General features: G+C 39.5%; 1 protein-coding gene across 6 annotated transcripts in view; it reads left to right on the forward strand.

Annotated features, from left to right (window-relative positions):
• Positions 1-12,497, forward strand: part of Chrdl1 (chordin-like 1) — a 110,372-nt gene extending 97,875 nt beyond the window's left edge. For 4 of the 6 annotated variants that reach the window (XM_005404652.2, XM_013504551.1, XM_013504552.1 and 1 more), the window contains 4 exons: positions 194-403; positions 5,345-5,512; positions 7,606-7,695; positions 10,111-12,497. In XM_005404652.2, the coding sequence (XP_005404709.1) occupies positions 194-403; positions 5,345-5,512; positions 7,606-7,695; positions 10,111-10,241 (599 nt within the window). In that variant the 3' untranslated portion in view covers positions 10,242-12,497. The remainder of the gene's footprint in view (positions 1-193; positions 404-5,344; positions 5,513-7,605; positions 7,696-10,110) is intronic. The other 2 variants (XM_005404653.2, XM_005404654.2) reach the window with 1 other exon arrangement.
• The last annotated feature ends 248 nt before the right edge of the window (positions 12,498-12,745 follow it).

Here is a 12,745-nt window from a genome sequence, read left to right on the forward strand (position 1 = left end):
ATCTGTGATGGTTTGTCATACTCTCATAGCACTTGACATTCTGAATGGATTTGCTTCATGAAACTATAAATGTATCTCCATGCCGATGATGGGAACGAAGGATATGTTAAGGAGTTCAAGGCTTGGATTCTGAGCACTGGGCCCCATCTCAGCTACTTTCCTTTTTAATTTCTGTTTCTTTGTGCTCTTTTAGTGTGTGTTTCCAATGGAAAAACCTATTCCAATGGCGAGTCCTGGCACCCAAACCTCCGGGCATTTGGCATTGTGGAGTGTGTGCTGTGCACTTGTAATGTCACCAAGCAAGAATGTAAGAAAATCCACTGCCCCAATCGATACCCCTGCAAGTATCCTCAAAAAATAGATGGAAAGTGCTGCAAGGTGTGTCCAGGTAAAAAAGCAAAAGGTGCGTTGGTTGGAGGCCCTGCTCTTGGTTGAATGAGATCCACATGTGGTCCTTCCCAACTTTCTTTGGGCATTAGAAATATAATTAATCTGTCATCTAATTGTAATAGTTCTACTAAGAATAAACTTCATTCTCTCTTCTCTTGAGGGGCTGATAGATGGCTACTTGGAAAAATGTACTATTCAGAAATATACTGGGTATTTCCTTCTGTCCACTACATCTCTAATGTAGTTTTAAGTGCTGACCTTACCGTTACTTCAGCAGAGAGTTCAGATTGTCATGATTATTAGAATTAATAACATCTTTCATTTATCACTTTAACTTACCAATGCACAGTCACATGCATTAGACAGGGTCAGAGACAGGTGAGATACACTAGAAGAGAGTGTTCCAAATCTAAGTGGTTGCATGACCTTGAAAATGTGTCATAGCCACTTTGGATCTCATTAGTCATATGTGCAAAGGTTAGAATAATTGGTCTCTAAGCAATCCTTTTTTCTCTTGTTGCCTTTTCTCTTTTTATTTTTTGAGACATAATATTCGAATGTATCATGAGGTATGGTAATTTGATACATGTATAGAATGTATAATTACCAAATCAGGGTAATTATTTCCATTTCCTTGAATCTTTATTATTTTTGTGTTGGAAACATTTGGACTTGTATAGTTATTTGAAATAAATCATAAATTGTTGTCAATTATAGTTACCAAACTGTGTTGTAGAGCACCAGAACCAATTCCTCCTATGTAAGTCTATTTTGGTGTCTGTTATTAGACCTCTCTCTACCTCCCCTCCACCTACCTCCCAACACTAAAATTCTAAAATTATGTTGCTCTGTATTTTTCAAAGACAAGAAAACTGAGGTGTATAAAGTGACTTGAAACTAGTTGATAATAAAACTGAGGCATAGAACTCAGTCACTTCCATCCCATTGTCTTTTCCAGTAGAAAATGTTCACTGCCTTTTTTGAAAAAGGCAAACAATTTAAGTGGTGGTTTTAAGATGTGAGCTACATAAAAATGCAGGCTATAATAATGGAAATGACAAATAATGATATGGCTAATCAAGTATTCTAATCCTGACTTGCCACTGATCTCCTGCATGGTGTAGATTAAGTAAATTTACCTCTTTGAGGCCAAATTTCCCTTTCTGTAAAATCTGAGGGTTAGAGCAGATGGTTGCCTAGACCCCTTCCAGTTCCAATGTGCTTTAATCAATAATGCCCCAGGCACATGAATTCATCATTTTATGCCTTCTGCAAAAATTTTATAGAAACAGATGAAATCCCAAACATTTTCAATGTGGGCAGAGAGCTAAATCATTTATTCCCTCAATTTAGATAATCCCTCATGACTAGAAGGAAAATATACACTTAGTATATATTTACGGAGCATTTTCATGTGGACCAGTTGTTCTCAAACTTTTTGGCATGTCGAAATCCGCAGAGAGCTTCTGAAAACACCTGTATCCCATCCCCAGAGATTATGATGGTTAATTTACTTGAAATGTGGCCTAGGTTTTTGAATTTTTAAGATTCCAAGGCTGTAATAATATTTAGAAAAATTTGAGAGTCATTGCTGTAGGTCCATGATCATTTTGGTCTTGCCAATCAAATTGAAGTTCTTAGATCAGCAGCCTCTGGGAGCTGGTTGCAAATGCTGACTCTTAGAGCTCCCACTCTAGATCTACTGCACCAGAAGCTGCACTGTTTAAAAATCCCCAGGTGAGGCTCTGTAGCGCAATGGATAGCGCATTGGACTTCTAAAAATCCCCAGGCGATTCTAATGTATAGTACATACATTAAAGTTTGATGAGCACTGATTGAGGCACAAAATCTTTCACAACATGAGCCCCATCTTATAGAGTAGATGGGACGGGTATGGACAGGAAGGACATGATCTAGCTGATATGGAGTAGAAGTGAGGCATTAAATTCACATGGGAATGTAGTTATTAATGGTAGGGAGCAAGTGAATTATAAGGATGATATTGGTAATAGGGCCATCCAACCATGATGACCTATTATGACCTCTAACTGTGATGTCACTGAATCCCCAAATCCTTTAACGTCACATAATTCAGTTCTACCAGAACAATTTTCTCTTCTGTCAATGGCCTAACATTTGTAGATTCTTAAAGCATACTTTTAGAGAAAAACAAATGGTTACCTAAAACATCCCATGTAAAATAAATTCTGTCACTGCATAATATTCCAATTTGAATCTTAGTCCTTCAGACCAGATCACACTTCACTTGGTGCTTAGGATTTTATTGAGGCAAATGATTCAAATAAAATGTTGTGAAAGTGGAACATGCCTTCCCTTTTAAACAACTTCTTTCTGAAATTTATAATATTTATTAAAACCTTTGAATAAGCAAATTTACTTCCAGATATCCTAAGAAAGTAATCAAAGATATACACAAAGATAGTCACACAAAGATTTTTGCTGCAGTACTGTTTAAGTAGTAAAAAAATTGCAAAAGAAAAACTGGTTGTTTAAAACAATTTTGTAAGTCCACCAATATGAGAATGGTTAAATTATGGTGTATAGTTGTACTTTGGAATATCATACAGCTATTAACAGTAATTGTAGACTAAGATTTGGTGACATGGGAAGACATTTGTGATATATTAAGTACAAAAGTCAAGCTGAAAAACATGTATACTGTGATCACACTTTTTGTGTTAGAAAAGAAAGTGTATATACATATACGTAAGCATATATGTATGCTTAGATTTGTTTAAGAAGACTGGAGGAAAATACGGCAGAAAGTTCAGAGTGACTAACTTTGGATAACTAAATTATGACTAGTTCCTATTTTCTTCTCTTTTATTTGTATTTTCTAAATTGCATTAGCAAGCATGTATTACTTTCATAATTAGACAAGATGATGTTATTGTTTTAAAAACTATCATCCAGAACACCAATTGGCAATATATGAAACTCTAATTGACTATACCAGTTTCTCTGGAAGATCTGTTTTTCCTGTTTCCCCTCTTCCGCAGATGTGTGGAAGTAGAAAATTTATTGGACAACACAGAAGGTGAGAATATCTGTCCCATTTTGTTATTATCAGTCATTAATACTTCCCTCAGGAACGGTTTCTCAGCTTCTTAGTTCTGGAAGGTGCAGGACAAAGCATTCTCATGGGAAGTAGTAATATCCAGGAGTGATTTCAAGTGTGTCGTGCTTCCCTGGAAAGGAGGAAGAATAGGTAGGCATGGAGAGATCAGAAAGCACCTTGAGTTAGAAAGTGTGCAAAGGGGAAGATGTTGCTGAATAAGTCGTTCTAAAGACAAACTTTCCTTCTTTTCTTTTTTTCAAGTGTCATCCGGGGTTGAGTCACAAATTGGTTTCATTGTTTATATATCCCTTTGGTCTCATAAGTTCAACTCTTCCAGAGGAAGGGGTGGTGGTGCAGGATGACTCTTTTAAAATACTGGGAGCATATTAGAGGTACTTGCAGTGCCATCATGGATTTCATGTCTGTTATACCCATAGCCAATATTAAACTGCTGAGCAAATTTTAACAAATGAACTCATCTCTCATTATAAAGATGATATTTGAAAACACAGAAGTCACTGTACATGCCATAACCTCTTCCACCCACTTGAAACATGCTAACACAGATTCCTTAATTGCCTAACATCATCAAGACTACTGGACTGCCAAAGTAATTAAACAGCTGAAAAGAAAGTCAAATGGAGAAAGTATGATCCTAAGATAATCCACAAACTGAGCAATCCAACCTGGAGTTGTCAAGAGAAGAGCATGGTTTGGTCCTTACAGTGCCAAATGCTGTTGGGGTGGGAAATCTGATCGGGTCAGCAAGACACACACAATAGCAATTTGATTACAACTTCTAGTCCAAATGTGTCTGATTGGCTGACAGTGACTCTCCTCAGTTAGTCACCCATCCAAAGCACTGAACACTCAGTGGTTTCATCCTTAACAATTTAGATATTCTTAGACATGGCTTCTTCACATACTTGGTTTCCAGGGTATCTAAAGTTTCTCTTTGCTGATTTAAATGTACACTTCGAATATGCAGCTGAATAGAGTACTGATTATAAATTAGTAGGGAAACTGAACTCACTGGTAACCAACCAAGAAAAACTTTTCCTAATAGGAGGCTGAGGAAAGGGGAGGGTAGAGTAGAATGGGGAATTTTAGAGGACTGGTACCTTTATGCCAGGGAGCTGAAATTCTGCAGCTTAGTTTCCATATTAAATGATCTATAGTTCACGGATTTGACCAATTATTTTGTCTCCCAACAGTTCATTTGGCTTAACATACAAATAACTAATCTGACATCTAGGTTTTGGCACTGGTACTGATCTGGTATTATCATTCCCCTTACAAACAAATTAAAGAGCATTTAGAAATGTCAAGTCAATTTGGGTAGATCCATTGGGCAAGTGCATTCACATAAATGAGTGTCATAAATGTCTTCCAAGTAAACTTAAATGATGTCAGGGAAGTTAACCAAGTCCCTCTGTCAGCCCATTTCCTGGGCCTCTCTTCTCGACACTGCACTGGGCAGAGCATGATCCTGAGCCAGTATGGAAAAGCCTATGTCCCCTTAAGTGCTTCAGAGATTTCTACCTTGCTACGTTCTTCCTCCTCATGTAAGTTCACTTATGAGTGACTGCAGCAAGCATATACAGGGTCAGTATTCTGTACAACTGTTGGTTCTATCATCAGATGGACTTCAAAGTTTCTATGCTTCTTTGTGATTTGGTGGCTATTAACTGGGGCAGCCTGTCCTGAGGCAATAAAATAACGATGGAATTTCTGTCTCTGTAAGAATGTTCTTATTGACTGCTCACTTTCTATGAGTAAGTGTAAGGTCATAAAAATAATGATATAGCTAAATGTAGAAGTTCACTTGTAGCTTTGGAAAACCATGACCAAACCCTGCTTGCTTCCTGATTCCAGAAGAACTTCCAGGCCAAAACTTTGATAGCAAAGGCTATTTCTGTGGAGAGGAAACAATGCCCGTGTATGAGTCTGTATTCATGGAGGATGGGGAGACTACCAGAAAAATAGCACTGGAGACTGAGAGACCGCCTCAGGTAGAGGTCCACGTTTGGACCATTCGTAAAGGTAAACAACACAACCTTAATTTCTTGTCTTTGTAAAGGGAGAGCAGAAAGGAAGGGAAGACTCTCCTGTACTTAGTTTCACCACGTTTCTGTTCGGGTTGGAAGTTTTCGTGACTGCTTAGAGACTGACATGTTTAACACAGACAGTTGTTATTATGACCTTTCAAATTTAACTATGGTGTGTGGTAAAGATTAAAACCTTTGAAGATCCCAAGGTTGTCTTTCTCATGCCACCAAAAGATAGAGTAGTTCTTAATCCTGGCTGCCTGTCAGAATCATCTGCACAAGTTGTTTTGTTTTGTTTTGTTTTGTTTTGTTTTGTTTTGTTTTGTTTTGTTTAGTGCCAAGTACCTGGGCCCTACCTCCAGAGTCTGATTTGTTGATCTGGGCAGAGCTTGGGTATCAGTGTTCTTTCTTAAAAGCTCTAAAGAGCTTTTGAGAGTTGCAAACTACCAAAATGTAGATTACCTTTCCAGTGTGAAGCTCTCCAGACAGGACAAGCCATTCATTCAATGTGAAGCTAAGTTTCTGAAATCATGCTTTGTACTCTGGGGTAAGACAAATTGAAAGCATTATTCCTTGCCTTCAAGAAGATTGTAATCCCAATCATGATGAGCAATCCCTCTTCCAATTACTCACAATGACTATAACAAACTGCATTTTGTTCACTGTGATCCTACAGCCATTTACACAGTTCTATAGGCAGAAGACTGGTCCTCATAGAGTCTGGTCAACTTCTCTAGTAATTATGTGTACATGTGAGATTTTAACTAGAAAACAATATTCATCCTGCATGGCTCCCACATAAGGTTATAAAGTGTTCAAGTTTTAGGGGGTTTCAGTACTGTGCACAGAGCTGTTTTCATGTGCAGTTACCTCTCTCTATCCCAGAGATGCAAATTCAGCAGGCCTTGGGTAGGGTCTAAATATTTGCATGCTTAAAACATGGCATGGCAATTCTGAATGCAGGTTGCACTCAGGTCATACTTTCTGAGATACTGCTCTTGTATTTATGGAGGGATTTTTTTCTGTCCTTTTCACAATAACGTTTTTCCTCTAAAGAATGTGTTCTTCCCCATGTCTTTAAAAATATGCCATATTGTATATATCATTTTTGCCCATGCTTATTTTGGCTTTATGTGGAAGCATACCCATTTTCCACCTTTCTCTCCATAGCACACCTGTAACTGAGTACCTAGGACAAGGCATTAATCTATTGGCTTCCCCACCATTGAACCTGGTATTTGTTACCGCACATCTCTCCCCCTACTGTAGTGTATGTATGGCTTGCAGCTTGGTAGTGTAACATTTAAACAGTCTCCTGTGCACAAGACTAAATTGTCAAGATCTATGTTTAGTAGCCAGATTAAAACCCAGGCTTCATCTCCTTTGCCTCCTATAGACTCTTCTGGATTATTTAAGTGAGATTATCACATGTTGCTCTTTAACTACTACGCAGTTTTCGGTTGTTTGTCTGTTATTCTATTAAAGCTATTTGAGCAAGGTTCAGACTTTACAGGCCGCTCCACTTTAACTCTCCAAATTCTTTTTAAAAGGGAAGGTTAAATTAGCTATATTTCCTAATGGAAAAAAAACCACAAAACAACGTTTTCCAGTAAGTTCAGGAACAAGGGTAGCTTCTTCATTTACACAAATAGCCTGCCTGCGCTTCTACTGATGGCTCTCAATATTTAGCCAGGAGGGCAGGCTACTGGTTTGGTAAGGACAAAGTCTACCCAGATTTGGAAGAAAGACAGAATTTCTAATACTGTCTTTGGCTGCAGAAGCTCTGACCAGCAGCCATGCTTCAATCCATGTGGCTTTCCCTAGAATGGGGTCCCATGGTCAGCAGCGCTATTATCCTTATCTTCATTCCCTAGACAAGCCAAGGGGAGGCCAGTCAGCCAAGGAAACAAGTGGAGATGATTATAACCCTCTAGATATCCAAGTTCTCGGTTAAGCACATTACACAGCCCAGCTCAGTATTGTTAGTCCCAGTAATGAAACAGTGTGTTCAGCCCAGGCAGCAAAAGGTACTGGTGGATCCAGAAAGAGAGTGCCTGACTGCCTGCCCCACTTTTTGCTTGACCCCAGGAATTCTCCAGCACTTCCACATTGAAAAGATCTCTAAGAGAATGTTTGAGGAACTACACCACTTCAAGCTGGTGACCAGGACAACCCTGAGTAAGTGTTACTTTTCTTTACTCCTCACTGGAAACGTATCGAGTTGTTCAGTGCACCCCTGGCACAACTAAAGTTGCTCTGTATTCTTAGTGAACATTTAAAGTACTCAATATCAACATTAGAGAATATTTTATTTTTCCTTAGGGCGATTTAGCAGCAAATAGGATGTCTGAATGTGAACTGAAAAGCTTGGACATAATTAATACCAACCCAGATGTAGGGTAAGCATAAGCTACCTCAGGTCGAGGATTCCTGAATGTAGTGAATGAAATTGCTAAGCCTAGAATCTCAAGAGGGTTGCAAAAGACTTCACACAAAATATCAGGTCTGGTACAGAAGCGGAGACTTCACGGCTAGAAGGCTATGTTGCTATGTTCTCTGGAGATGCAAATGAGACACAGAAAGAAAAGGAATATATATCAATTCCTGTGTTATATCAAAGTTCTTTGACTCTTTTAGAACTGCCCCTGGGTGGTCATGTTTCTTTAAAAGCACTCAGGCATTCAAGCATACTTGCAACTCTCCCACATTCTACACTAGATGGAGCCTAGGGACTAGATACTGCTAGGCACTGGGAGTGGAAGAGAGCACTTCTAATGGAATAAAAGGCACAGTTTCTATCCACAGGGAATTTTAAGAGACAAGATAGAACATGAAAACACTTTGAGTATGAATTAATATAGTCTGAGGGGTTAAACAGTTTACATGCTCAGGGGAATCTGCAAGGAACAATGAGGTGAGAGCCAAGTGGGTTTAGTTGGGAAGGCTTCGGGGAGGAGGTGTGTTTTGAAATAGAAGGGCGTGACTGCGCTATGGGTCAAGAAATCAGTCCAGGAAGAGGGTGCAGCCTGAGAGAAGATTCAGCCAGGACCAAACAAGAAATGTGGGTGGGGATGAGGAAGGATCACAAAAGCCACAGTGGGGTCTACTGAAAGATGAGAAAGGTTGGTGGGAAGTAGTCTGAGGGCCCAGAAGAAACCAGTGAAAGTTTCACATGTAAGCAAGTAACATAGGGAGTTGCTGAAAAATTACAAACAGCCTACTAGAATCAAACCAGTGCTTTAGGAAGACATCTCTGGGCTTTCAGATAGATTTATTAAGGGCTGGGGATTTAGCTCAGCGGCAAAGCACCTGCCTGGCAAGCGCAAGGTCGTGAGTTCGGTTCCCGGTACCGGAGAAAAACAACAACAACAAAAAAATAGATTTATTAAGCACCTACTTTTTTGAAACCAGATTTAGAGAGTCTCATTTCCTACGCTAACAAGTTGGATTTGATCTCCAGATCAGAGAACAATGGCTGGGTTTTCTAATGGATGGTACATGTATATCTGTTTTTAGAAAGAGACACTTGCTGTGTGAAGAAATGGACTATAGGTGAGAGAGCTGACAATAGATTCAATTAGGAAGCTATCATACTGAAGTCAGTGGGATGGTGAGGAAAGTTCAGTAAGACAGTCATTTCTTGGGTTTAATTATCAAAATTGGTGTGAAAGAGAGAAAGGAGTTTGGGATGACTCCAATATTAACAACTTTATACAGTGAGTGAATAGTAATGCCATTCACCAATGGGAAACTCTGAAGAAGTATTGGTGAAGAGTTTCACTTGAAATATTTGGATTAAAATACTTATAGGCCATCAAAGAAAAATTATCCAATAGGCAACTGGAAATAGAGTTGATGAGGTCAATTGTTTTTCTTGCAGAACTAATAGAAAGTAAAATGAATAGTGTGAGTATTCAAATGAAGGTATTGGAAGTAAGGAATAATGGAGGCAGGGTCTAAGATTCCAGGATCAAAAATGTGACTTCTGAAAATACTATTTAATTTTGAAGAATACATTTTAGTTCATACTGTGAACAAGGCACTGTGCTGTGATCTAGATGACTTGAGAGATGATTTAGACATACTCTTTGCCCATTAGCCATTAGGATTTGGGGTATACAGTGAAACCAGATGGGGTGTGCCTCAAACTGTGCATCTGGAAGAAGTGAGATCTGTGAGAACCGCAGGCATGAAGAGCAAACCCAATTCCTTTATGCACTGTGCCTAGCAGAGTCTGGCATCTCGGGGCTTCCGTGAAAGCTAGTTCCTTGCCCAGATCTTCTTTTCCTTCTCCCTCTACCTTCCCATTGCATCAGAGAGAATAGGAAAAAGTGAGGAACCCAAGGGAGAAAGGAGCAGAGATCAAGTTTCAAGGAGAGGGAATCATGTTCTCCTGTGGCTGGGGAAAGCAAAGCAGTTCAAAATACATTTAGAGTGAAGAAGAGTTTACTGACCTTGGACCAGTAGTTCTCCAGTTGTATTTGAAATCCTCTAGTGATTAGATGAGTAAGTAGATGGGAAAGACGAGGTGGGAGATTCCATTGACTCTGCTGTCCTCTTACACTTTCCTGCCCTTCTGTGTTTGGTTTTTAGGCCAGTGGAAGATATTCACTGAAGGAGAAGCTCAAATCAGCCAGATGTGTTCAAGTCGTGTGTGCAGAACAGAGCTTGAAGATTTGGTCAAGGTTTTGTACCTGGATAGATCTGAAAAGGGTCAGTGTTAGGCAAGTCAGATAGTAATAGACAGGGTCAAGCAAGAAAACTCAAGCTGCAGCTGGACTGCCGGCTTATTTTGCTTAAATCAACAGTACCCTACAATCCAACTCAGATGCAGTCAGTTATTCACGCCATGCATAGCATAACTTGCTCCTTTATGTGGAGTGGTGTGTCAGCCCTTAGCCATCTCCTCTAAAGAGACTAGCAGAGTCTTGAATGATTTGTGGGAGGAGGAGGGATAGAATACCACAACACAGCTCTAGTTTCTTGGAGAATCACATTTCTTTACATGCTAAGGAACAAATGAAACCCCAGGGTTTCTATCTTAAAAGTTATTCAAAGGAAAGAAAGAGAAGGGAATTGCTTAGTAGGAGCTCTGGAGAATAGAGCAGTTATTTGTATGAAATGATACTCTTTGAATGTTAGAAATCTTTTGTTCTTTAAAAGAAAATGAATTGCCCATCCTTGCATATGCACATGCGCGCATACACACACGCGCGCATACACACACATGCGCGCGCACACACACACGAAACTACAGCCTCTGCACTGAGGCAAAGCCAGCCTAGATTCTGCCTTTCTCTGCCTGAAAGACCTTGGAGGTGGTTGGTGTCCTAAGAGGACAAATGAAGCCTTTTAAACAAAAGGCTCTGTTCTTAAGCCTCTGAGCTGGCCGTTGAACTCAGTAGCTATAGGGGCAGAGTGAAGACAAAAAGCAGCATTTCTGATCTCATTCACTTTTAGGTGGTAAATAACTTTTCCTTACTGATTGCCCTTCTTTCCCCTCATCCTAAGAAGCCTCTAAAGAGAAGTTACAATTGGGTACTATTAGCAGAAACTGAATCGATATAAACAAAATAATTGTTGATGAAAGGAACTGATAAAAGTCAAAGACCCTGTCTTATTTTTGCAGCAAAAAAGTCCACCAGTTAGTAGATCAATATTCACTAATTTTCTTGAAGCTGTACTTGTCTAGCCAGAAAATGTAGGCAGAATTACTAAATTCTAGAAGCCCCTTAGAAGGGCAGTTTTCCTTCTTCAAGATTTGGGTTTTTTACTGTGCAAAGAGGCTCAATCTTTACGAGCTTCTGAATGTTGGCCCTTCAGTTAAGAAAGCTGCCTTTCATTTGAGAATTCTGATAAAGCCATTTATGCTAAACCTTCCTACTATGTTCACCTTATCCAACAAGCATGGATTTGAGTTAGGGATTCTATGAATAACTGTTCATAAAATGTCTATGTGCAATCCATACTAGAGCATAAATTACCAACTGTGAGGTCTGGCTGTAGACATCATCTTTGTGGGAGAACTAAATTTTTCACAAAAAAAGATCTCAAGCATGCCTCTGGATCTGTTCTCTCTGATGGTCATGAATGAACTCTAGTGAGTACTAAGAAATATGAAGGACTCAGAAGTCCTGTATTTTCCACTCTGTGATGATAGGTGAGACAACATGTTTTCTCTTAATGAATTTGACACAAATAGGTGGAAACATAAAAGGTCTGGTGTTAACAGCAATCTGCCATAAAAGTCTGTTTTTTGTAAATGAATACAATCCCTGTGGCCAGAAATTCATGGAATAATCCTTTCACCAGCCCACCACAAACATTCTCCTCAAGAGAAAGAGGCAGGACATCCTGGGCTCATAAGCCACAGAGTGTTATGGGGGACATGGTATTAACAGCTGCTGCCTCCCTTTCAGAGAGGAGTAACTTCCATAGCACAGAAACCGGTAACTGGATCCTGAAGCAAAGTGGTGATTCCACTTCTAGATGCTTCACCATGAAGCCTTCTTATCCAGGTGTTCTCTTAATGCTCAGCCTTAAGAGAATATCCAGAGTGCTTCCCCAGATAGGTGCCTTACTCCTGGTGCTGGGTCACATCTTTCCAGAGTGTTGTGGGAAGCAGGAGCTGGTGAGCTATGTCAGTGAACGTAGAAACCTTCCAGTGTTCGGTGTCTGTAGAGAGTAGGTCGTAGGAAAAAGGCCAAGCCACCTGTAGTTAGCAAAGAAGAATGAATGTGGTTCTTCTTGTGTATTTATTTGTATCATAAACACTTGGAACAACAAAGACCATAAGCACCATTTCACAGTCATAGCCATTTTCTGGTTAGCTCATGTAAACAAGTAAGAATAATATGACAATATTACCCTTTCACTCTTCTCATAGGACATGTACCTCAAAATGGTACTTATTTAAGTAGTCACTGTATTTCTGGATTTTTAAATTAATAAAAATTTTAATTTTGAAAAGTCATCTGCAAGCAAGTGGCATGTGTGATTGACTCTCCATCATTGCTGACTTTTAATTAGATCGCAGGGGATGGGTGCGCCTCATGCTTTCACAAAGCCGGACACACTTCTCATGCTATAGCGTGGTGTTTACAGTGTGATCTCTGCAGTCAGACTACAGGGATTTACAGTTTTCTATTAGTGCATGTTTTTAGTACACAATGGTTCCATTCCTCATGGGGAATCGGTACATTGACATAACACATCTTCAGTCTGTTTT

Source organism: Chinchilla lanigera, unplaced genomic scaffold (assembly GCF_000276665.1).
Source record: "Chinchilla lanigera isolate Chin_1 unplaced genomic scaffold, ChiLan1.0 scaffold00089, whole genome shotgun sequence".
Lineage (NCBI taxonomy): Eukaryota > Metazoa > Chordata > Mammalia > Rodentia > Chinchillidae > Chinchilla > Chinchilla lanigera.